General features: G+C 40.6%; 1 protein-coding gene across 5 annotated transcripts; it reads right to left on the reverse strand.

The window, feature by feature from the left end:
- Nucleotides 1-1,264: 1,264 nt before the first annotated feature.
- Nucleotides 1,265-12,588, reverse strand: LOC118288793 (nuclear GTPase SLIP-GC). Of its 5 annotated transcripts, XM_035615281.2 has the most exons (24): nt 12,430-12,507; nt 12,307-12,345; nt 12,009-12,084; nt 10,935-11,016; nt 10,492-10,604; nt 10,257-10,325; nt 10,106-10,147; nt 9,750-9,783; nt 9,520-9,603; nt 8,924-9,017; nt 7,746-7,962; nt 7,428-7,625; nt 6,686-6,895; nt 6,376-6,551; nt 6,150-6,243; nt 5,969-6,062; nt 5,744-5,865; nt 4,790-4,963; nt 4,549-4,706; nt 4,274-4,391; nt 3,464-3,572; nt 3,235-3,368; nt 2,809-2,890; nt 1,265-2,728 (listed from the first exon to the last, which is right to left on the reverse strand). In XM_035615281.2, exons 4-24 carry the CDS (start codon nt 10,999-11,001, stop codon nt 2,652-2,654), a joined length of 2,466 nt encoding a protein of 821 aa, XP_035471174.2. In that variant the 5' UTR covers nt 11,002-11,016; nt 12,009-12,084; nt 12,307-12,345; nt 12,430-12,507; the 3' UTR covers nt 1,265-2,651. The 5 variants fall into 5 exon arrangements, with proteins under 5 accessions (XP_035471174.2, XP_047184077.1, XP_047184078.1 ...); XM_047328121.1 differs by lacking the exons at nt 12,307-12,345; nt 12,430-12,507 and adding an exon at nt 12,570-12,588; XM_047328122.1 differs by lacking the exon at nt 9,520-9,603 and having other exon boundaries at nt 12,430-12,506.
- Between the last annotated feature and the right edge of the window lie 14,323 nt (nt 12,589-26,911).

Genomic DNA, 26,911 nt, shown 5'->3' on the forward strand with positions numbered 1-26,911 from the left:
AGAAGACTCACCATTTGTGAGTTCTGTTGACCTACATACCAAGGTTTCCTAGAGTTCACTATAGGTCCAAAGACATAAGCTGTTTGCACACACTCGATGCATGTATTCAGGTCTCGCACAGACTCATATTCACATCAGTTTTTTTCCCCAAAACATGCTGAACATTCAAATCTAACTCTGGCCGTCAAACAAGTCAAGAACTGAACCTGTTCGAACATGGAGAGCAGTTACAATCAGAAAAGATAATTACATTGGCCTGAAGACCTGTGTCAAACATTGTCCCCCTGTGTGTCAAACGTTGGCTAGGAGTGGCATCAGGGCTGTGTAGGGATCGATCATGTTAATGTTACATCAGTTAATATGGTCAAGATACACTAGCTATATAATTGCCCTAAATAATTGCAGTTCATTTACAATTTCAAATGTTTTTTTTCCATTATTGCTGCTGGTCCATGGACCCAGCATGTGCCTCTCAAAACTTGAAACATCAGTTTGTGGTTGTGCCAACTGCATACGGCTCTATGTTGATGATTGGTTCATTAGTGTGAGAACCCCGACCCAGTCACTTCCTTTTCTGTCTTCACCCAGAACAGTATAATAATCAGGTAACCAATATATTTAGAAGACCACAAGAAGACGGAAGCAAGTAGAATTTAGCACATGCACCGCACACTGTGATTTAGACACTGTAATGAAGAAGCATCACATGCAGCTTACTACCGCTCAGAAAGCAGTGACAACTTGGGAGCAGAGAGTTGGAAATTAAGCAGCAAAGCTGTGAACTAGCAGTGAAGTGTATGTTGTTAGATCCCCAAGTGACCCCCCTGTACAGGAGGTCCTGGACCAGGTCTCCGTTGAAAGGGTCAGATCCCTAGACCTGTCAAGTGTTACTAGTATAAGGATTTTAACTAAGGATTGAATCAGCTGGTGGTGAGGAGGCACGCCTAGCTTCTAACTGCTTACACTACATCCGGACGTCTATCCTGCTTCCTCTGGTTAAGCAAGAGACTGAATTGCCCGAGTTAATTACTAATACCAGCCGCGCCTGTTAATGGCAGCTCCCCTCCTAATGATCTTGGCACTTGGTATAGTCGTAGGCTATACCAAGCGACTAAGAATGAAGTGACTAAGAATGAAGTCTGAAGTATATGTTAATTTAACTGGCTAGTGCAACCTATAAAAACCTTCTTAAGATGTTGTAGTACAGTTTCCGAACTTTTTACTATCATAGCAAAACATAAAAACCCAATGTCCACAACTTTTATTTTAATTGCAATTGATATATTTATTAAAAGCTTTAGCAGGGACAAGCAAACTGCTCAATCAGGTAAAATACAAAAGGTTATAGAAATGGTTAAAATGCTATAGATCAGTAAAATGGTCCTAACAATACTATCATATAGAGCTGAGGCTGAAGTGATAACTGATGGTATTTAGGGACAGGGAGAAGGTCAGGACCGATGACCACGAGACAAAAACCTCGAACAAACTCACAACCCCGTCCAAGGTTCTGAAGTCCATCCAAGGTGCCTATTCTATTTCAGCAGAGTGAACAAAAGACTCCCAAGTTCCAATTGTATTTCACAGTCTTTGTGATGGCAGTTGTTCTCCATGGGTCTCATCTCATTCCTCTTATTCTGACTGTAGATTTATTTTTGCGATAAAACGCAGCTCAAATACTCCTTCCCTTGTTCGTTGGTTGAAAACTGAGGGAGATCTTGGAGAAATAACCATGATTCTTCTGTTACTTTATTTTATGTATCCACTCTCTCTCTCCTCTATCATCCCAGAATACACAAACTGCATGAATTATGTGTGTTTTTGTTGTATATCCTGTGTTATAGATGTTCTTGTTGCTTCCTGTCAGTGAGGTGCTCCCTGTCAGTTTCACATTTTAACCTCAGCTCCTATGGCTCACTACAAAAATTGTACATTTCATAGTTAAATCCATCGATCTGGTGAAGTTTGACAGCAATTGAGGAGGCTGCATCTATTAAGAACTTTATGCTGTTGTAAACAATTGTGTGCTGTAGTTCCTGGAAGAGATTATTTCCTGAGGATATTGCAATGTATCAGATGATTTTTCCTCATATTTCTAAGACCATAATTCTGTCTGTATTATGATTTTCATTTAAATACCCCCATCATACATATGTTTTGTGATCCTCAAAGAAATAAAGATAAATTCATACATTCATATAAAGGCAGCATAGAGGCTACTCTGAATGTACCGAATGTAATGTAATGTAAATGTACTCTCCACTGCTGGATACATTTTACTAATATTGCAAGAAATCTGTTTGTCACACACTTGTCACACTGCTTGGCACATTGTCTATTCCCTAGTCTGCTGGTTTTTATTCTTCTTCATGGGTGTTTACTTTGCGAGTAAGTATCAAACGTTTGCATTAGCGCTGTTGCACTGGCAACTGTCTTACATGATGATGTATGAATTAAAAAAGAAAAAATATTCACGCCTGCTGGCCGTAGGCCGGCATTCTAAAAAAATAAAATAAATGACTGCATGCCGGCCATCAGCCAATATTGACTACCGCTCATTGTAAAAAAAAAAGAAAAAAAAAGAGATATAAACATTATGCATCCCGGCTGTCAGCTGCCCTGGACTACCGGCCGTCCGGTGATTCTCCGGATCACACAGATGGCAAGTCCGACCCTGGCTTCATCTGAAAGTAATATTTCCTCACGATGGCAAGCTCTGCTGAAACGTCTAAAAACAAACAAACAAAAGGTTAATGTGTAAATTTGTACATTATCATTTACACTACTTGACATCTGTTGATTGATTACCTGGGAGGGAGTTATCGTCCGTCTTGAGTGACAGCTCAATTGATTCCTTCAGGGTTACATCCAGTGCTTTCAGAATGTCCTTCTAATTCAGCATCAAAATGAGTCATTATTATTTCACTGCATCACTTACACATGCAAATAATGTAAAGAGTTACTGAATCATGCATGTTTTAACGGTTTGGATTCAAATTATTCAGATTGGCCAAAGGGTCCATGGCTACATAAGCATTTGTATGTTTTCTTCCTTAATCATATTTATATTTCTAAAAGTGACTGGAAAGTTTTAGGAGCAACAGCAGCTTTCAGAATGATACACAAACTGCAATATAGATAACGCCTGCATTTAAATTATTACCTAGAATCATGGAAAAAGATATGCAGCATGTTTTGCTATATAATTGTTTGATATTATAAAATGTGACAAACCTTCAACTTGTACAGTCCATTCAACATGTTTTCTTTAGCCTTGTCGAACATGATGCTCTTTTTTTCAAGCACATGGTTCCTTATGATGCGCCTCATATTTTCCAGTGAGCCCGTCCCTTTTTCCATTTTTGCTCCTTCAATCAAGCAGGAAACATTTGTCAAACCTGTTTCTGTACGATCATGATTAATGCAGATGCAAATTATTTTAGTCAAATCATGTCAGTATTACTTTCATAGCTCTCTTGCATGTCCTTCTCGATTGTCTCTGTCAGAACCCTGTAGATTTGTTTTTTGCGCTCCCGGATGATTTTGTTGAGTTCTGTCTTGATTTTGTTTTCCTTAGAGAGAGAACATCATCTACTTGTCAATATGAACACTCTATTAAAACAACATATTAAAAAATATCAAAAAATATGACAGAGGACTACCACTAAGTAAGATTTTGCCAACAAATGCTGCCAGAGCAGAATCATTTTCCCTCGGCATTGATTCTGCAAGTGTCTGAACTGTACAGCTAGGAACACCTTTCTTCCAAAAGATATTCCCTAATGCTGTGAGTTGATGGTGGTGGAGAACGCTATCTAACATGTTATCTAACATAAAATCTTATATAGGTGTTCATTCACTGAACCCTTGGCCCCTATAGATAAGGCATCATGGAATAGATCACTTGTATCAGGATAAAAATCTTTAATTATAGGATATAGGTGATCACTCACAACAACTTTGTATTGATTCGCAGTGACCCCTCCCCCTAAGGGGATCAAAACTATGTTAGCAAAATGCCCCCCACACCACAACAGAGCTACTGAATCCCCTCACTATTATGTTTTTGCTTTAAAAACAGTTTTTCAAAACTAATACATTCATCTTCCACACAAGTGTTTTAACCCTGTGTCAATAACAATGTACATGCCAATATAAACAGAAAGCAGATTGTCTACTGTGCATTCGCTTGCTTAGTTAGGGAAAACACTTCTACAAGAGACACACACACACACACACACACACACACACACACACACACACTTCGTTTTACCTCTGTCTCAAGGAAAGTCAGTTGCAGTTCAACATCTTTGTACTTTTGAGTCAGACTCCTTGTGTCAAGTGAAAAGGCATTGATGACACCATGGTATGGTCCAGATTCAGCTTCATTTCTGAAAAAGTTGAAATGCTTAACTTATAATACACCTTTTACATAAATACATTTAATTTACTGTAGACTTTATTAAAAATTCTTCATTCAAGACATCCTCTCTAGAGACTTTAAATGGGCAAACAAAGGATTTCATGTCCTCATTAATTAATTCTTACGGGAAGGTTGTCCTGAATTCCTCATCAATGCTGCTAGTCAGGAATGAACTTAAATCCACGTTGATGTTTTTTTGTCTCCCATTCTTTGGATGGAAGGCGCCGTTGTTCCCAACTGCATACTTCAATATCCTGTGATAACTGCTACCTGTTTTCCTTGTCTGGGACGAAACAGAATTTCTTTTTAAAGATACATGAAGTATAAAATAAGTCGTTTTAATGAAAGTAGAATTTAAATACATACGGGGTTTAAGATGACCTTCAACTTTTCTTCACATGAACCTTTTGATTTTTCAACCCCGCCAACAAGGCATTTTTCAAAAGCCAAGTGAGTCTCTTCCATGGTTTTTCTGACTTTATCAAGTTCCCGTCTCATGTTTTCTTCAAGGTTTGCACACACCTCCATTTTTTTTTCAGCCTAAAAGCAAAAAAATTCATTAATGAAATCCATGTCTGTCTTGAGTAGACCACTCCTGGATTCCTTTGGGTGTGCAGCCTTTCTTAAGTAAAACATTCAGTATGGGTGGGGTAGAACAGATTAGCGGACGGACCGCGGGGGCAGCGGGTGCGGCTGCACAATGGCCCACGCTTAGTAGGGTCAGCCGCGTACAACCCGTGTTAATGTGTTTTCAGTTCTTATATCCATAGCGTCGGAATTTCTCTTCCCCGCCTCTCTCACAGTATACAGCGTCCTAACTAATACTGTTCTCTAAAAATGTGGGGAGAAGCTCCTGCTTTGTGCCCTAAATCCGAGACGGGACTGTTTGAGTTTGAATTCCACCAAGTTGTTTTGGTCATCGTCTGCCCCTGATCTTTTTTAGTTTTTCAGTACAATCATGTGCTACAAAGTGGGTTACCTGTATATTATTTGCTTGCTTGGCTCAATAAGTGACAATTTCTGTTAATGGATTGCATAGTTTATGATAAATCAGCTATTTCACAGAATGTGATTTTTAAAAATGACATTATCATCAGGGCTTGAGAGTGTTCCGTCCCCTCTGCGCATAGAGTCAAGGTCCGCCCCTGGGTAGAACCTTTCAGTATTATATTGGCATTGGCAAGAAGTCATTCATTTTACTTTTCCATGTTTAAACTGCATTTGACTGTAGTTTATGTATTTGCTATGAATATTATTTTCTGGGAATATTAATGACATTCAAGATGATTAAACACAATGAAACGTTTTATTTGATCTTACCACTGCCCTGGATATTGCTCCTTGAATCAGTGAGAGAATGCCATGAGCTCCAGACACATAGTTTAATGTCTCTGAGTGAGAGTCATTGAGATTTTGCAGAAAACCTTGAAGTTTGGGAATTTCTGTGAAAAATGCAGGTATCATTTTACATACTTATATAACATACTCGGAGATCATTTAACTTCGACATATACAATTTCTGTCAAGGAGAAACACTTAACGTACCTGTCTCATCTGGGCTCAGATTTTTTTTCTTTTCTTTCAGAAACTCTTTGGAGCTCACCGTGTACACGACAAAACAGTCATCACTGAAGTGTTTCTGAAAAGAAAAGGTTTTGATTTTAAGGCAGGCTTGTCGTTGCAGAAAACTTTGTTTCAGATTTTCTGTCAGTCTGGAGTATATCACCTTAATGTTGCTTTGTTTATGGAATTTTGCCTTCACTTTGTTCTTGGCTTCTCTGTTTCTTTTGAGCACGATCTCACGAACATCATCTGCAGACCTACAAGAGAAGATTTGTATCAACTTGCAACACAACCTTGTACCATTGCTAACAACACTTTTACACTATGCTTTTTGGTTTTATCTAAAGGTTATATTTAAGTATGTCATTGAAGAATATTTAATCACTTACTGAACATTGGAATCATCAATTTGATCAGACTTGGTGCAGATAAAGTGGATGCGCTGACACTCGCCACCATTTCCCATTTGGCCACTGGCATTTTCCAGGATCTCCCAGGGTTCCTTCTCTGATGCTGCTCGATTGATGTCAGCCACAATCCAAACAGTAGAACAACTTCCAACAATCTGAAGGGGCATAATAGCAAGTTAATTATGAATGATTAATCATCAGTGCTTTGTAATAACATGATGCCACCATCCCCAAATAACAATATAAACAACATATAGACAATAAACAGTAGTGCATGTGAATAAATTACCTCTTTCCACTTTTTATCTCTGCTCTTGTTACAGTCCCCGTTTCCTGGAAGGTCCACAAGTGTGACATGCCGGAGAAGAGAATTTCCCGGCACCCTGACAGTCACACACTTCACTAATGGCCACCAGTACTGTCTCCTCATTCCTCTACCTTCCTCCACTTTTGAGTCACTTCTTGTGTATTTGACAATTTTTGCAGCTAGCTCTGCAGCCTGTAATCAATGATAAAAATAAAGTAACACAATGCAAGTCAATCTTATTCATATGCACATTCAAAGTGCTTCACAAATTTAATCAATTGATAAAATCAAATCAATGATAGTAGCTAAGACAAAAATATAAACTTAGATCACTAAATAGTGATGAGCAGCTGGTTGTTAGATCTAAACAACCTTAGACAGATCAATAACAAGTTTTCTTGGAGGTTCATATGGACTAAGTTTTAGTTGTATATATGTTCTTCTGAGTAGAACTAAGAATAGACTTTGCAATAGTTGAACACTCTTAGGATAAAGGCATGGAGCATTCGTATTTTCAATTTCCTGTTTGGACATGTGCATGAGTTTGAAAATGCGTCCTCCTAGTCTAGCTATATTTTTCAGGTGATAACTGGCTAACACTATTTTTGATTGATTGTTAAAAGATATGAGACCAATACAAAACCCAAACTGTTGGACTCTTTTACTGTATAAGAGTCGAGGTATAATAATATACAAAACAATACTTTTTTTTAATCTTACTTACTGTGTCACATTTCAACATCTTCTTGTTCGAATGGAGAAATTCTGGAATTTCTTTGAAATATTTCTTGTCCATGAGGTTTTCAATGGATTTGTGTTTCCACTCATCTCCATATAGTACTGACAACTCTTCAACATCATCGTCATGCCGATCACGACCATCATCAAAACTCTTCAAAAACCACAACTCATCTTTCCACTCCTAAAAACAAAATTAATAATTAGGATAGTTAAATCAAATGGCATGCAATGTCTGGAATCTGTATTTTTGCAGCGACACTAACTTTTCAACTAATGAAATAGTAAAGATAACTTTATTCACCTCAGCTGTAATGAACTCGATGTCTGCCTCATACTTTGAGTTATTGGTATTAGCCTCCACTTGGATCATGACTGAGGTACATGCACTGACACTTCCAGAAGGAAAGAAATTCTTCTCTCCAATGATGGCATTTATCAAAGAGCTCTTTCCAGCCCCAGTTCTACCAAAGACACCAACCAGCTCCCTCTTTTTTGTCTCCAAAGAATCGATTTTAGTCCTGTTGTAAAAGAGTTTGATTGCGGGTTAATTGGCTTTTCAGAAATAATTCAAAGCAGAGATGTTTAATTTAAAGCAAATATATTTGAATCAATGCTTGACCATCCTTTTCAAGAAATAACCCAGATTAACATTATGAACCTGAATATGATCACAATATGTCTCCTTTAAAAATGTCTCTAATGACTGCTAGTACATTGCACTTCCCTCTCAGTACTATGTCACCTTCATGTAATTCTTTTTTAGCCACATCAGAGTCTAATAAACCCACTACAACACATCGAATTTAGCTGTCAAAGAGATGGATTCTTCCCTCAGGAATCGGTACAGACCAAGAACAAATTTGACAAGTGTCAGAAAACAGGAGTCTGTGTCCACATATTGTTTACACTGTCCTTATGGTGTCCAAAAAAAAGAGTGCTTTGAGTGTGAACATTTTAGAATTGGCATATTTCAATATTTTCAATTATATAATTTATTTATTTATTCATGGTTGACTCGAGCAAAGACTGCTACCAAGATTGCAATGTGGCCAATTTAGCCAATGTAGAGATGATATGCAGATTTCTTTTTTTTCTTTCCTTTGACTAAATGATCGTTAGAATGGAGCCCTTGAACACTTGAACACAATTATTTACTAAGTTACTAATTTGGCGAAATATTGGTTTGTGTTAAAGTGTTGGGGTCTCAAGTGCATGGTGCAAGTGCAATTAGGGAACTGCAGTTTGACTACTTTTACAGTAAAAACACGTCGCAGTGCAGTTCATAATGGTTGTGCTCAATACTTAATCTCTTAATTTGTCAGGGGTGTGTTTTTGCTGTAACATGCAACAAACCTGTCAAACTACCATGTCACAATCCCTTTAAAGGCCAGATGCATGTACCTTGGCTGATTGCCATTATGATGTCCACACTGCCTTCAATTTAATGGCTTACTGTACAGGAATATAGAAAATACTTACTTCAGGAAAGCTTTGAGCTTTGTGTCATCCATATTTTGTAGTTTCATCTTGACATATCCCATTATGTTTTTCACATCAGATAGTATGATTTCCTCTGTCAGAGTGAAAGTAAAGACCTATTACTGTAAGCAGACACCACAAACTCTTGTTTCCTGCTTTACAAAACAGGAATGTGCCTCATCAGACTTACACTAGTGCCACTTATCAAGGGGTTTAAAACATCACTCAGCATATGCACTGTATTTCTTTAGCGCTTTTCTTTCACACATTCATAGAGCGCTGCTATTTACCACACTTTTTCTGTCAGCTTCATACGCTGCCCAATACAGCCATCAGAGGCAAATTAGGGTTAAGTGTCTTGCCCAAGGAAACTTTGGCACGCGGACTGGTGGAAGCAGGGATCAAACCCTTCTGCCTTCAGCCTGCACTTTAAGCACAAGTAGTGTGGGATGTTCTAATAGGACAACAGCCACCCAATCACAAAGTATTTCCTGTGGCTAAGATATAGAAACAGGTTAACAAGGACAGTTTCATTACAAAGACATTGACCCCTTAAGCCCTGTGAGTTGCCATTGTTGATGAATTAATATAAATACCTGAGTATGGTCCTAGTTTGGTGTCACGTCGAATTTTACTAGCTGGTGACTGACACTCTCCTTGAGGACCCAACTTTCTCTTTGCTTAATGAGTTTTTTTTTTAAATAAAAAAAGAAGTCAGAGAAATCTTTGTAGCATGTGCCCTTCACAATATTAAAAATTGGTTTCATTATAGATTACACTTGATGTAATCAATAAGATATACAATGTAAGCTTCGGGATAGTTCACCTGTATCATTTGCGTCACTGGTGGATGGCAAAACCTGAGAATGAACATAAATATTTGACTATTAAAAAAGTATTTGATCAAGAAATATATATTTACACATCCTTTGTCCTTTAACAGAGCTTTTATTCATTCTCGGCCAGTCTGGTATGAGTCTGACAAAGTGGAAGACAAAAAAGGCCAACCAAGTGATTGCATTTACTGTCATTTTTCGATTCAATTGAAATCAAGTGGGACAATTATTCTCAAAAAAAAAATCTAAAAATTCTCAGCACTTGTAAGTGCCTCAGAAGCACATGCATGAAGAGAAGAGGAACATTTGCTGATTTCATGCCTGTGAAATTCAGTGTCATCCTCACCTCAGCAGAATCAGCTGTTTCGTCATGCTCTTGTGTACGGTGCTGAAAAAGTATCGGGCCATGTAAACATTCGAGCAACCACTAAAAGTATAATCGGTTAAAGACAGCAATAAATGGATGGATTAACAGTACAAAACTGCATTCAACTTACTTGATTAGCTGCATCAACAGTTTCATGATTTGTTGTTGTTGTTGTTGTTGTTGTTATGTTTTGTTCTTCCTAGTGACAACAGGAAACACAGATTGTCTATAAACTATATAGACATAATACATATATATATATATATATATACAGAAGTCCATGCTTTGCTTTTTAGCATTCATCCACAATTTCTGACACTAAATACACTTCTTGCTTTAAAAATTTTTACATTGCAGAACATTACCTTTAACAACTTGAGTTTATGCTTGAGTTTTGCCCTTGGTCCCTCTTTTGGGATCAATCGAACAAGTTCTTGATCATCAAGCAAGAGAAAACATTCCTCGTCAACCTCTCCATCTGTAAAAAATTTTTTTTTTTTTTTAAATGGCATATGGCATTCGATTATATAATTTATTTATTTATTCATGGTTGACTCTAGCAAAGACTGATTGTGTGAAAATGTGTCTATCACACATTATAAACACAAATAAGAATTCCAAAGATTTGGAAATTGCAACATTTATTTCTCACCAATCTATGTGTAAACTGTAAAGAATATGTCATCACTGTATGGCAGAACAAGGTTGCAGCATTGTTATATCTATGTAAGTAGATATTTAATATATATAGTTATTGTTTCATCAATACGGAATCTGTGCTCCCAAAAGGAACATGGAAATACTGTACCTTTAAATCTCTCTACCCACTTGCTCAGGCCCCATTCTCTCAATTTGTTACGAACAAAGTCATCCATGTCCAAGAACAGAAACTGAAAGGTAAACAAATGTGCATATTTAATCAGTCATTAATGCTTGACATTAGTCAATAAAATATATTTTATTGAATATTAATGAGTGAAAACTAAATTCTGTGGAAAAGTACACATAAATAGTAAATAACCAACTACTTGAACAATTCACTATCCACAGACATACAGTGTATTGCGAAATTTATTTCGCAATCTCAGTAAGTAATGGAGGCATTTAGAGGTTTCGACACAACTTCAGTCATATTCACTAACACACCTTAGCCAGATATATTGGGCATCGATTCTGGGAATTTGCATGCAAGCCGGTTTCAGGGAAAGCAAAAACACAATCCACAAGAATAAACAACTGCTCACAGTATTCATTGGTTATTGTAGCTGCTCTCTTTTCTCAGGTTTGTTATCTTTGCCTGCTGTACACTTCGATGCCAGCCACAAGTGGTTTATTGCTACATTTAGTACAGTTTTGTCACAAGCTGTATCAACAACACAACTTATCATAAACTTTGCTCTCAAAACAGAGAAGGGTGATGTCACCACTTCTCTGCTCTCCCTCACCGTATCACGTGTGTAATTATAAGTTGTGAAATCAAAGTTGGGTCATTTTGATTTACACTAATATTGTAACATGAATCTTTCATGCTTAACTATACAGTAGCATCACTATTCTGTTCTCACGATTGTGTATCTGATTCTGAGCAAGGCTAAACAGATAGTGAACAAAAACGTGTGGCTTTACTGATGTAAAACTGAAGCATACGACACAAACAAATATATACGTTTTCTGCATACACTGCACACTATGAGAGGAACACAATGACAACGTAAATATTCACAGAGACAAAATGCCAATTTACTTTTTGTGATAAACAAAAACAATCAATCCTTTTAAATGTCCATGAATTCTAACGCGTCATGCGTAAAAGTTTAACATGTGACCAAGCATGAGGATGATACTTTTAGAAAAAGGAGCAACTTTGTGCACATGTACTTACGGACAAATCGACTCCGAGGGTCAAACGTAAAGCGAAAAGTGGTTTGCAGACACACCCCAGGCCTCTCTTTGTTCCACTGAAAAACGTCACGGAGAATGGGAAGTGAAACTTAAGAAAACGAAAATGAACGAAACTCAACACTACCACAATGGTCCACTAGGGGGAAGCAGCTGGGTGGATTGTGAACGGGGATCCATCCAGGGTAGGCCCAGTCCCAACTGACAGGTCTGTCTCCCTGCTGGCTGCGTAGCACCCAACATGCACGTTTAAATTAAGAAAGTAGTAAAATCCCACTTACTAAACGGAGGTGCAGTCTGGAGGTATATTCAGATTTTGACTGTAAAAATTCGATACCTTTTAACTTTGTGCTTCACTTAGCAAATCAAAAAGCATATTATTGGTAAATTTGTGCTTCACTTACCAAATCTACAGCATATTATTGGTTTGTCAAAGCAAAATAGCACAGTAGACTTCCACATATTATCCCATCATTTAATGCCGCGTCTTCATAATACATTTTGTGGTGAGATCAGTATGATGCAATCAATTTCTGGTACTCACATTTTTTTCTGTTCCTCTTTACTGCACAAACTTTGGGCCCTTTCTTTTATTGAGTCTCCACCTCTCGCCAGGCTCCACCTCTCTGCCCACGGGGCAGATTGGGATAGGTTAATAAAAATGAATACGCTGTAGAAATAAATTAGTGTTGCTAATTTAATGAGTGTACATTTTCCCAAGGTGTATGTATAGAAACGGTGATCAAAACAGTCCTGAAACAACTCCTGAAAGAAATTTCTGTCTTTTTAGCTGCTGCATGGTCCACTACGTTCATCCAGCTAGTTACTAAATATGTAAAAACCAAAACAATGAGCTGAACTTGCTATTAAGAGCCAACACTCGCAACACTGTTCATGTGTTCTGGCTATGACCAAGGTTGAAGGGATATTGAAAAGCTATTTTCGAGGTTCTATCTATAGTACTAACAGTACAGATTGACCCAGACGCCCATCATATGTCACTGTTTGGAATTATTCCCGAAGCAGTTACCTGTGCACGGAAGGAAACACACTGCTGCCTTCATTTCTTGACTGTGTGCTTGTAACACAGTGAAACCTGATATAAAGAGGAAGCTGTACTACAACAGCTTTCAATTTTTTTCTGTGACCTCAGTGTTATCACGGGTAGGACTGTGAAGCTTGTTCCTTAATATTTGCAAATGATTTCTGTTGTGCCAATGTTAGATCAAAAAAGAAGAAGCCCACAAACGGTTGTATTTCACCTGCAGGGTGTGCACATATGTTCTCCTGTGATTTTTAACCTGTGAACACCAGAGGGCAGTAGAAGGCAATCTTTTGCAGAACAAATGTTTTTATTCCACCTGTATGCATGAAACGTTTGAACATGGAGTCTAGTCCATAATGGAGAAAACAGAAGAATTCAATGCATTTAGACGTCAGTGTGTCTGTTATTTAGATAAAGAACAGGTACTAATTTACTAATAAACAGACAAAACAAGATATTGCTGCAGAAAGTTGAGTACAACCAATAACCTAATCTATTCATTTGTATTTGTGCCTGTACACGCTGTTTGGCAAATTATTAGGAACACATAGCTCCATTCCAGCAATAAATCGAAGTTTACATTTTCATTTTTTGTTGAACCCAGGAGTTGAATCTAGTTGTATCTAACCAACGGACAATTTAGTGTAAATGGACAGAAAAATGACTTAAACCCCTTACAACACAATGAGTCTCTACTGTTGTTATTCAAATTTCAAACTCATCTTTGAACTGTTTCTCATCATGACAGCACACGTCTTTTTAACCTTTATCACTTTTAAGTCTTTTTTTTAAACTTGCAACAAACCATCACTATTACTCGTTTGACTTAACACAGCAATGGTTCAATGGCCACAAATTGAAGCACCAAATACAAGGATAGAATTGAAATAACACCTCCTCTGTCAATTGAAAAAAAAAAGCACTAAGGTATAGGATTTATGTCCAAGCTGCTATATTGGATTGCAGTGGTTGTAGCTATCTCTGCCAAATATACTGGCAACTCAGAGGATGTTTGGGTGACTCTGCAAATGAGCGTCTGTGTTCACTTGCCTCCAGTGCCGAGCCCAGCTGACCGGACCTTTCCATGACCCTGCTCAGTGGCGACAGCTGCACCCAGTCTTTATGGAACAGCACACCATCCCAGAATTGCCCAAATAATGGTTCCTTCAAGACAAGGTCCCTCAAGACAGATAGACCCGGTCTTGAGCAGGACCTGACTCAGCCGCAGCCACCCAGCTGCCCGGCTCGCCCCAGCACAACAACTCTTCTATTTACCATGTGTTTACCTGCCTTTACCTCATTTCCCCTCTTTTTCCCGGTCTAAATTTGCAGTCATGCTGAGCAGTTGGGGATTTTCCTGTTGACAGATAATTTCTCAAACATCAGAGAATGGTCACTTTGACTATGCCGGTGTAAGAATGGATAAACAACAAAAGCTAAGATTGCAATTGCAACCTGCAGGACTCGTGTGGTGTTTGCTCTATTCTCCCGAATACAGTATCTGTGCTGTATTTGTGTGTCTTTGAGGCATGTACAGTCACTTCCTCGGCGCAGAACGCGTCATGTTCAGGGCTGTTAGCAGTAAGAAATGAAACTTGTTTGAGTTTAAACTGGAGTTGTTAGTCATATGTTACAACTTATGTAGAGAGATTGAACAAAAAAAATGAGAAACTTGGAAAAAAGAAAGAAAACAGTCAGACAACCATGTAAGTTCAGAAAATTCCAACTTTCGTTTGCACATGTGTATCGCACGGGCGCGCGCGTGTGTGTGTGTGTGTGTGTAGTCAGTATTCCAGCAGGGGGTACACCGACACCAACCACTGGCCACCACCAAAAGCTGTGGCAGTAGTGATGTGAATGGTAACTGGAAGAGAGGCGTCTGCCTAATGTAAAACATGTTAACCCAGTGTGTTTCCTATCCATCCAAGAGGACGGGCAGCGTCTCAGAGCACCAGAGATCCCTTTCTAAAGAAACACTGTAGAGGATGCCTGTGTGAGAGTGAAGGATTTATGGAATGATGCTTCCACAAAGTGAGGAGATCAATGTGATTTAAGAGGCTCCATGTGCGATCCTGATGAGTGGGAAACGTTAACAACATTTACTCCTGTTAGAGTAACAAGGGTAGTTACCTGGTAACCAAACACGACCAGTGACAAGTTCAGGATGCATTTGAGGAAGAGGAAAAACAGAGGAAAGACACATCTTCATTGAGCTTTCTCTTTTTTTCCTTCTCTCATCCTCTCCGTCCTTCTCACCTACCCACTGTTTCAGACCATAAAAGGCAGGGATGTTGTGTGATGGATGGCGGCGGAGCCACTGACTGAACAGGGAGCTGTGGCCACTCCAAAGAGTTCCTGCAGTTCCTCCATTCAGCTCCATTCACCAGATGACAACACGGGGGGAACCCCCTCTCCTACTGGGCAAAAACACCACATTTTGCGTGCCAGTCCTCCTCCCCTCACCCCTCCCTCGTCCTCCGACCCAGGCCTAGTTACACTGCTGTATTTTTAATGGTGTTTGACAAACTGCTCCTTAGCAACCAGACTAAAGGCACCAGGAGGCCCATCTCCCCAGTAGGACATTCAAAATTAGCCTCATTCTACATGGGAGAGATAAAACTCATCAACCACATGTATCTTTCCCATTCACGAAAACCAGGCTTTTAGCAACCACATTTACACACATATTATATATAGAGCTTACTGTAGATCATGGTATAAAACCAAAGACAAATGTGTCACAAAAGCCAAATTCCCGTGCTCCTCCATGGGTTGAGATGATTTTGAGAACCATCTCAATTTAGTTTTTTACAAGAGTAATTTCGAAAGCGAGTCGTCCGTAATGTATTTTCCACTTGCGAGGAATATGAAGTCAGGTTCTGCCCACAGTATATAATAAAGTGGAATTAGGTGTGATATATGGACTGTAATTCTACGTAACATTCATAAAAGTCGCATAGGTCTACCCTACTCCCCCTTTATATTTCTGTATGAAATCAACACCTCTTCACTCCAATAAAGTAGACTGGGCATATGAGCTGAGGGCTGCTCGGTTGACAGGCAGAGTTTCTGTGAGTGGAAAATACTGAACACACGGAGAATGGCATGCACACATCCTCACAAACAAACACATTTACACATGTTGAAGCAGGTGGGGCTGTCTCACAACTCTGTAGGAGTCTAGGAAAGTTAACAACATCCCCTCTCCTTCCAACTCCTCTTCCACGCCGTGTGCGCCTCCTGGCTATGAGCATTTATCTTACAAGATGGTGTTGATTTAACATTTACTGATGCCATGTTACACAGAGTGTGCCGACGGTCTTCTGAGGAACTACAAAGCTCCCGATGCCTCTGCAGCTGCATGTGTCTCCATGTGGCCTGAACGCAGTCCGTGGCAGTGTGTCCCCAGCGTGGGAGCTCAGGCGGCGGGGGCCATCTGCTGCCAGGCGTGGTGAGACAACTTCCACATCCTCTGTTGCTTGTGATCTTATTTCTCACCCCACCAGCATGGCTACGCATGTGGCTTTAGTACCGCCACACCACACAATAGTGACCATCAAAGGGCAAGTTTTTAATGTTCTCTCACGCCCTCAACTCTCGGATATTTAAGTTTGAACTGTGAGCCGGTATTGTGCTTTTTAAAACAACCCCCCCCCCCCCCCCCCCCCCCCCCCCCCCCCCCCCCCCTTCCCTCTGTTGAGGAAACAAATGGAGTGGATTATTTCAATAATACGGTTCAGACACTATATTTCCCATGTTTGGCAGGACGTTATCTCTCATCCCACTCCACGTTACATGGTTATAATTTATCTGACGTATTTACTCTTTTGTTATTTCATGATGTTCTGTAGATGGAGGCTTTCTTCAGAGAAAACAACATCACATCCTTCTCTTCCTGTCTTTTGGTAGTCAACACACACCCAATGATCTACGACCGCACTATACCTGGGCCTAATCGTGCCAGACTCTCCTCCTCACCCACTGTTGTTTGGCCGCCCCTCCTTCAGGAGAGGCTTTAGGGTTTTGATTTCCCTAAATCTGTCAAGTTGGAATTTTAATTTGTAGCTGGGCTGAAGAGAGTGTGACGGGGAGCAGGGAGGGAGAAACAGGTGCAGTGGGGTAGAGTTCACTCTTCGCGGCTATGGAAATAGATGCGATTGACTGTACTGAGTTTGCAGAATTTGAGGAGAATGGGAATAGCACAAAAAACATCCCCTGTTCCCCCTTATTCCAAAGTGGTGCTGAACTGATTTGCCTGAATTAGCTACTTTTGTAGCAGTTAGTTAGCAGCTGAAACCAGATACTGTACAAACAAACACATTAGCTTAATGAATAACATAAGTGTTGTCAACAAGGCCAGAAAAGAGGACGTCGATTGGACGTCGGTGCTTTTTATGAAGCCTCATGTTTGGAAAAAGCCCTAAAAGAGCTTCATTGATCCACCAAGAGAAACACGAGAGAGGCCTCAGAAGAGGGGGGAGAAACCTCACAGGCCCATTCGGCCACTGGTCAGGAAGATGGTGGGTCACTGAGTATTACAACATCATGTCACTCATACCTCATATACCAGAAGAGAAAGAAGAACCACAACCACAAAGGGAAGAATATCACCGAGAAAACAGTAGAAGGAGAAATGGAAGTCTAGCAAAAAAAGGATTTAAAAGTCAAAAGCGAGACAATGTGTAATCATAGACTTCAAAATGCATTAAGGAAATGGTGATGATTAGCATGTTCCTTTGCTAAAAGCAGTCATATTAATGATTGTTTTAAGATACTAAAAAGGATGATTACTTTGAAATTTTAAACTGCCAGTGCTGATGTCCATTCTGACAACAGAATTTGTTTTTGAATAGCTCCAATATCTCTGACTTGGAATTACAAATCGAGACTGAATGTGAAAAGGTTTCCCCCACTTGGCTTTTGTAAATGTGGTGTAAACAATCAGAAGTGAAGGTGGCATAAGTGCAAAGAAACTATACCAAAATGGAACCCACATGTCCGTGTTAGTTGGAAATCACAAATCAGCAGATGCTTCCTGAAGCATAGGGAAGTGAAAGATGGAGAGCAAGGAGTGAATACACCCAATGTAATGGCAACCCATCCAATGGTTCATGAGATATTTTACTCATAATCACAAATTAGAATCTCATTGTGGAGCCAGAGTCGGGGGATTATGACAGTCATTACAATGAATCCTCTGGGCACCATAAATGTCTGCACAAAATCAATATAATAATAGTTGAAATATTTCAGTCAGCCTGACATTGCCATCCCCATGACTATAATACTAGCATGGCTAAAAAGTACTTGAATGATTAATCAGTTATCAATACTTCTGCTGATTAATATTCTGCCAGTCGACTACATCAGTGATCCAACATCAGTGAACCAACAAATTGCTGGGCTCACAATACCTTAACAACACAATATGTTTCCCCTAAGGCCCTCTGAGGTTTGCTGTGTATGGTCCCCACAATGCAGCTCATCCACCAGGCTCTCCTTATTACAATGAAGCTGCTGGCCTCCTCAATGAGTCCTCGTGAGTGATGGTTTTATTAGGTTTCTGCTTAAGCACATGGATGGAGGGAAGGAATGGCAAGATGGAGAAGCTATGAGAGGAAAGAGAGAGAGAGGGCGAGAGAGAGAACCGTATTTTCCTCATGAATACCCTGAATGTGACACATTATTAAGGGCTATTAAAAGAGGTAGATCCACCAAAGTCAAAACAAACTTTGAGGGCAAGAACATAAGTTTTAATATTAAGAGTGTAGCTGAGAAAAGTAGCTCATTCATGCCCTGACCTTTTCTCCCCTCTCCCTCTCTTGTCATCCCCTCCCTCCTCTAGTTAACACAGAAAACAAATCCAAAATTATTCAGAGTGGGGAAACATAAATGTGGGTATATGGAACTTTACAGATGAATGGAGCACACAAAAGACAAGGTGTCGGTTTCTGCGTTCTCAGAGAAACCCTTGTTTTATAGGCGAGACCTTGTTTGTATTCATTTGGGTTTATTTAAAACTTTCCAATCTGCCCAGTAAATGTTTTAGGAAAAATTAAATCTTGCAGTGTAGCTGCTTAACTATTGAGGGTGGGAGTGGTGCAAAGGCCATGGAAGACCCAGTGTGAATGCTCCCTCTCTTTCCCCTTCAATATTGACAGACAAATGGAAAGACAGACAGAGACACACACAGTATATAGTCCATACACCTACCAGTTCACAGGTAACGTCTTTAGTTCTTCTTCTTCTTCACACAGAGGTGAAAGAGAAATATGGAGAATTATCAGAAACAAATTCTCCATGACCTACAGATGGCGCAATACAACCAGTCATGAATCAATGTCTCTGCTTTGGCCCATTTGATTCTGCAAGGAGGTGTAACTGAGACAATGTGTGATTCCTGAGGTTGTGTGGCCTTTGATGGCTCAACAAATCCATTCAAGTCATTTTAATAACAAAAGTAGAAAAACATACTTCCTGGAATTTATTTGGGTTTTAAGTTGTAGGTTGTGTCAAAGAGGTCACGTTGTGTTCTGCGACACTGCATTATCTAGACCAAACCACTAGTCAATTAAATCAAGAAAGATAATAAGTAAAGTAACTGATGATGAAAATAACTCTTAGTTGCAGTCCTATTGAAAAAGTACCTGACAAACTAAAGTGAATCGTCAGGTATTACATATTTTTGTTTACCCATGAATAGAATTATACACTTTGATCCAGAGTGGACTCGACTGCGCACATGTCTCTATGCTCCGCACATGCAGCCCTCAGTGACTGCCAAATGATTTTTATCTTCACTGTGTAAACATATAAAAGCTATACCTGACTGTGGGAGCTCCACTCTGACTGTCTGACTATACAGCAGCAGTGTTCACGGACGCCCTGACTGGCTTCACCAGGGATCCTCCTCCCAGTTCCTCCACAAACATTAGCAAAACCTCGAGGAAGAGCAGCTGATTGATTCAGTTTCCACGCTTCCTCTTGCTGGAGGGAGTCTGGGGAAGTCGTGAGGTGACTGGAAAACTAAACATGACAGCGCCAGAGGAAGGTATGGCACAGTCAAAGGATGGCGGGCCGGGTTGAGGGGGTGAGGGACTGGCAAGTATTCCAGACTCTGCTGAGTTGCACACGTGTAGAAATCCCTCAGCCTCCCTGTCCCCGGTCTTACCACTCAATGTCCTGAAAACACACAAGAACGCCCACAGGTCAGTATCAATATTTGCTGTACCAGATCAGGCCTCACTGCCTGTTATTGTGTGGGTGAACTGCCTCCCTGAGTGTCTGCTCACCACAGGCCCTGCTATCTTTAAACCTCAGTGGAATTAGCTAACATGTGAGGCACAAGGAGACAGGTGAGCATGTCACACAGGAATACCGACCTGCATCGTGTCAAACTTTTTTGAAATGCAAAGATTTCTTTTCCTGTGCCCCCCCCCCCCCCCCCCCCCCACACACACACACTACCATGGAGGTTTCCATGTGCATTGTGACAGGAAACTGTATTCTCAAGCATATCTTAAAAATCAGTACTCTAAAACATTACCTTGGCTCTGTTATTAAAGCCTCTGTACTATGCTAACGTCCCTTATAACTTGCATGGGTTTGGAAAGCGACACTCTTAGCTTACTAACAACATTGCTTCTAATACAGTTGACAGAGAACATGGGGGAGTATGAGAGGGACGACATTCAGGTGTGGTCACCAGCCGGAGTCAACCTAGGGACATCCCGATTTCATGCATCTTTGACTGTTGGTAAAAGCTTTGCTCTGTAACTACCAATCTGTTAGATTGACTGACTGACCCAAATGCATCACTCGAGAAATCAGAAATAACAGGTCTGACTGGAGCAATTGTAGACAGAAGAGAGAGAGGACGGACAGATGGACATAGCAGTGCATGCATCGAGGTATTCATTCAGTATACCCATCCCTACCCAGTGGTGCCACCACAACCTCGTCACAAGGGGCTGCACATCTCATTCATGTCAGCAATAAGGAGATTTTTCCATGTTTTAAAATTGAGTATGTCAGTCAGCAACTTTCTAGTGTACCATAGTGTGCTGCAGCTATAACTCAAACATGATAATGTGCCTGTTGGACAGATAACATCTGAATGAAAGTCTTGTAGACCGGACCATTTGGCTCTCCTGTAGAGGGGGTTAAATGCCATAACTAGATGAGCCCAGTGGCTTTATGCCAAATTCTCAAGCATAGTAAAGTTTATTCAAGCCTACCAAGAAATATTTGAATATTTGAAGAAAAAAAAAGTGAAGAAAATCTGAGAAAGACAAAGTAGGGAAGGGTTTGCCTGTGGAGAAGCACAATGTTCACCGAAGGGTATTGAAGCCAATAAGAGTTGGAGAATTAAAATGCCTCAACATTGGACAGTTCCCAAGACGGATCATGTTTCTTCTTGTAGTTTGTTACACAAGTGCCTGGAGTTGTCTTTAGCTTTTTCCCCTCCTCTCTATGAAACCTTTCAAGGTTCAATGAGGTCAGTTTTGTGAGGAGCAAACAAACACACCTACCATGTAAGCCACATTGACTGTAAAAGCAACTTTGCAGATATAGTTTTGAAGGAAGCCAGTGGAGCAAGAAGCTCAAGTGAGGTTTAATTGTCTGTCTTCCCGTTGACGTTCCCTTCTGTCCCTCATCTTTCATGTCAGACTGTCACTGGCATCCTGCAGGGTCGAGCTTTGGGTCACGTCAGGGTGGTGCCAAGTGTCCTGGTGTCTCCATTGCTGCAAAACCATGCTAACACACACGTGTGTACAAGGAATTTACACGCGCGAACAGGCAGGCACATAGAAAAATGCCGGTGGTACACACACGTATGTGACATGCATACTGCACATGTATGCACAAATGTATGCATGCTCACGCAGACTGTAGACTCTATCATGACTCTAGTTCCTTTGCCACCTGATCAATCATCCCAACTGCCGTTAGATCTACAGGAGAGGCATTCCATCCTAACAACTGGAGAAGGGGGTAGTGTGTGTGTGTGTGTCTGTGTGTGTGGAGGGGGTCGTGGGGGGATTGAGACATGAGTGAGTGGGAAAACGTCATGTCTTGAATCAAATAAATTTATAAAGGGGTATATTTTGACTCGAAGCAGATGAGTAAAGTCAGTATGGCAGAAAAAAAAGCCAACAGAATCAATAGTTTCTTCCGTTTGCTGTTCTTGCAGAAGATTTCCTTCTTTTAAAATCACCTCTGAGTTTCCTCATTCCTTGTCCCATCCCACTTGTCTCAGGCTCTGTGAAACGTATCTGGGAAATGTAGGAGTGAAAAAAAAGAAGAAAAAAAAAGAGAAAAACTAAAGAGAATGTACAAAAAAGCTACCTCTAGCTTGGGTCATGTTAAAGCATGTTTTGCATCATACTCGTGTAAAAGTAGTAAAAGAGGAGTGAAGAGTAAAGCCTTGGTGGATAAGGTGCCTTATCTCATCAGCTGTCAGTATCTTTCACCCTGCCCCTCATTCTTGCCTCTCTGTTCTTTGATTTCTTTTCTCTCTCTTTCTTCTTTTTGCTGAAAGAGCTGACTGTGCTGCTCTCAGTGAGTGCTCCAAGCGAACAGGGGGCTATGTATTGTTCCCCTCTTCCTCAATATGATGAGAAAAGCTTGACAAAACAATGTCTGGGGGTGGAGTGAGACCCCTCTGTTCTCTGTTTCATCTCTTATCGCGCTCCCTCTCTCTGTTCTTGCTTCTCTGTTCTCGCTTTTCCAGATGACAGTGATGCTCTCTGCAGATCTCCTGCAGGTGTGGGACTTTTCACCTCCTCTGGCACACATTGAACACTCATCCCTGTCCACATGCAAACATACACGCTAAGATATGCATGTAAAAATGCGTGCAAAGACATATAGATACTCACGCTAATCTCCAAGCATGTGCATATTCATAACGTTTAACTTAATGCAGTGTTTCAATCCTCACAGTTAAACCCTGAAAACATCACTGTTAACTGTCAGGTGACAAACTAAGCGACCATCCAAAACAGCAAAAAAGACTCCACATGAAAACACACACAAGAGCACAAACATGCACACAACTCCAACCTCTCTGGCTAGAGGAGAGGACAAACATATGCACACTATGCATCTATGTGGACAGGATTATCTCAGGATCTGACCTGCTGACCTTGAAGAGGTCATGTGTGAGGCGCAGGCTGCAGACGCTGGCCCCACCAACACCAGAATGTCTGACATCTCAGGAATCTGTGCAGCGCCGCTCTGCCTGACCATGCAGCAAAACACAGAGCTTTACAGAGCAGTTGGGCCCTCTGTAAGGCGAGCAGGAGCCCAGGGGACAACATTTAAAAATATGACATAGACATGGAAAATAGAGCATTGACTCCCCAACTTCAGCTCAGAATCAGCAGCGATAACAAGTTTGACTCTCTTTTCTAATTCCTACATTATACTGTGATACTTTTTTAAGTATAAATTCCGTCAATTACTTCATGTCTAGTCATGAATGGGACGCTATCGTTAAACTTGGTGAATATCTTTACAGAGAGCGTTTTTTAGACCTTTTGTTACATATTTATTACTTTTTGATTTACTGTATATCAAAGCTATTAAATATGGCTGGAGGGGCAGAGCTTACACACAGCAGGCTGGGTGGCAGGAGCAACAGAGGCATGATTTAAAGTAAGAGAAGAAAAACACAACACTCACTCGTAAAACTGGTGAGCAGCTTCACTACCACACTGAGCTATTTACATCCTTCGATGGACAACTTTATGTGTCTCTCCTTGTCTTCCCTCATGTTCCACATAATTTGGGTGCAAGCATAACGTGTGCAGTACATGTGTCCAATATATGTGAGATCTGAGATGAGTAGCTGAAAGGAATGACAAATGTTGAGCAGCAAAGAAGTGGAGGGTTCACTCAGCAGAAGCCCAACAACCAACCCTGCTCTCCTGACACTCATATCAAACACACACTTTTACCTGGGCCCGACCTGATTACCTGCCTTGAATATCCTGTGTGCATCAGACTGCCCTCTGCTTTTTAATATTTTTTCATCTTTTGGCAGACACAGGTTGGAGAGATCCCAGCCGCTATTGTGTGGTAGATGCAATCAGCCGCATCCGTATGATGCAGATGGATTTGAGGTTGACTCTTGAGTCATTGTGCATATTATCAGGTGACCTCAAACTGCATTCAAAGGCCTCCTTGAAGGCTCTGCAATGGTTAAACATGGCTCCTCTGGACAACATACTGCTCGTTATGCCGCCATTGCCTTACCATCGAAAATCTGTGTGTGTGTGTGTGTGTGTGTGTGTGTATGGGTGCATGCATGTTTTTAGTATGTGTTGCCATCTCTCCGAGTGAGCACGTGCTAATGTGTATATGGGCATAATTGTGTGTATATATCTAACTGTGTTTTTGCACTGGCCGCAATCACTTTTGATGGATATCTACTTTGGCTTTGGGGAGCTGTACGTTTTCCAGTGGGTGACTCATGGGGCTTCTGACGGATGCCTGTACCACTTTACTGCTACTACCATTGCTGTTGCTGTAGTTCCCCACCCCAAGTGTGTGTGTGTGTGTGTGTGTGTGTGTCTATGAATAAGTGTCCTGTACATTGGCTGGTTGTGGTTGTAGTTTCCAGCTTCTACTTATGGACTTTCCACTCTTCTCTTGAACAGCAGACGAGGAGAGTAAAGGGAGAGTGGGGCAACCACAGTCCTTTAATGACACTGTCTACAGACACACACACACACACACACACACACACACACACACACACACACACACACACACACACACACACACACACAGCATAAGAATGACTCAATCAGGTTTTCCAGGTGACTCACTCCCACCTTCTCCTGTTGTCAGACTCAGACATGATGATCACTTACATTATTGATCTCACTCAGAGATAAATGTACTCTGAGCAGCATGTCATCATGTTACACACCCTTTAGTACAGACGCATGCCATTCTTTTATAAAGGCTACCTAACTTTAATGTTGATATTAACAGACCAATGTGTGGTGATAACAAGGCATCTGCTGTTTAATCACCAGACCAAGATGCGTCTCTGCAGGTCACCCAGTTCAGGTGTCACATGGGACTTGAACTTTGAACTTACAGAGCTGTGTGCGGAGGGATAGATTCTTTTCCTGCACCAGATTAGTTGAAAGCGCGTACTTAGATTACTTCATTCATTTATTAGCTTGTCAAACAGAGTGCCTCAACAGCCATTTAAACTCTTTGATATCCCTATCCGAGACTTCAAAGGATCAGACACTTACCAATAATCTGTGTTATATATTTCCAAGACAAACATGAAGGTTAGGTGATATCAGTGGATCCCATCCGGTTAAAGTTGACACTGGACAAGCAGGGTTTGTTTGTGAAGAATTACAGCTGCTCAACCCTGGCCACTTGCAGGTATGCGTTTGTGTGTGTGTGATTGTAGACTAAGTCTGCTACAGTAGTGATTCCCAGGCAGGGCTACTTGTACCTCAGGGGGTAAATGGAAGATTGAGTACCTCAGCTAGCTTGAAAAATAAATATCACAATTTGATTTGTCTAACATGTCTATGCACGAGTCATCTATAGCACCTGAAGACTACATGATATTATGACTGCAAGTGTGTGAAAACTAATTTGCAAGCAAGTCTAAATGGTTAAGGTTAAGGAAGGGATAAACTGCTGGTTGCAAAAAGAAAAAAACTGCTCACGGAGTTATTATTATAATTATTGGTATTATGATTATAATTCTAATAATTATATTCTAGTCAGAAGCAATTTGGAAAATAAAAAATGGAGTCAGTGCATACATATTTTCTCTACTTCAGGAACGATAACACTCTAAAGGGATCGCATATCTATGAGCTGAAGTAGTTCTTTGGCTTAGTTCTTATTTCAACCTTAATTACTTTGGTAAGACGACATGGCTGCAATGCATCAACCATATACAAGAACAGCGTGACTCATCACTGACTGTTTTAAAGCAATAAAAACACTTTTGCTCAAGCCTGTGGCCTGCCAGGAGGACATCCCACCTGGGAATCATTCAGTGAATGGAAATACAGCTCATCCTTTAAAACACAGCATATTCTTAATTTCATTTCCTTCTTCAAATCTTCTAACTTTAATGCACATATGCGTTACCTGACCAACCAGTCAGCGCCCAGACTTCCTAGTTTATTCCCTCCAGAAAAGAATTGCCAAATTCCTGATCCAGACGTGAAGCCTTGTATCGAAGATCTTCCCGGGGTGGAAGGCCTTAAATTCAATTCCCTCTGTTTATATCCCTCCCACCCTCATCTGTAAGCAAAGGAGTCTAACACATCACTGTGACTCCTGTCTTCCTCGTAAGCTATTCTAGGCTGAGGTTACCTGGGACACCATCAGGCTTTACCCAAATTTAGCTCACCGCAGTGTGCCTGAGTTAAATCATCTGTGTTTGTAATGCAAATAATAAATATTCATTAATGGTTCTTCCGCAGTTCCTCAAATCCTCCGTCATTATTCTGTGTCAACTCTGTAATCTCTAAAGGGATTTTACCCCTCTGGATTTCTAGAAATAATCCTAAACTAATATTGACATGTGCTAAAGAAGTGCGCCTGCGGTGGTAGAGCTGGACCTGAGGGCTGGGAAGAGGGTCGTGGAGCCAAGGCCAAACCGCGGGGCTACACAGGGAAGAGAGGGTGGCCAGTGGAACAACGGTGCATCAAAGACACCGAGATGAACAACCGACCTTGTCTGCTTTCCTCTCCACCTCTCACACTCATACCCTATTTTCAGAAAGACCAACATGAGGGCATGCAGCAAAGCCTCCATTATTGTTGTAATCACTTCCAAACAGCAA

The sequence above is a fragment of the Scophthalmus maximus genome, chromosome 17 (assembly GCF_022379125.1).
Source record: "Scophthalmus maximus strain ysfricsl-2021 chromosome 17, ASM2237912v1, whole genome shotgun sequence".
Classification (NCBI taxonomy): domain Eukaryota; kingdom Metazoa; phylum Chordata; class Actinopteri; order Pleuronectiformes; family Scophthalmidae; genus Scophthalmus; species Scophthalmus maximus.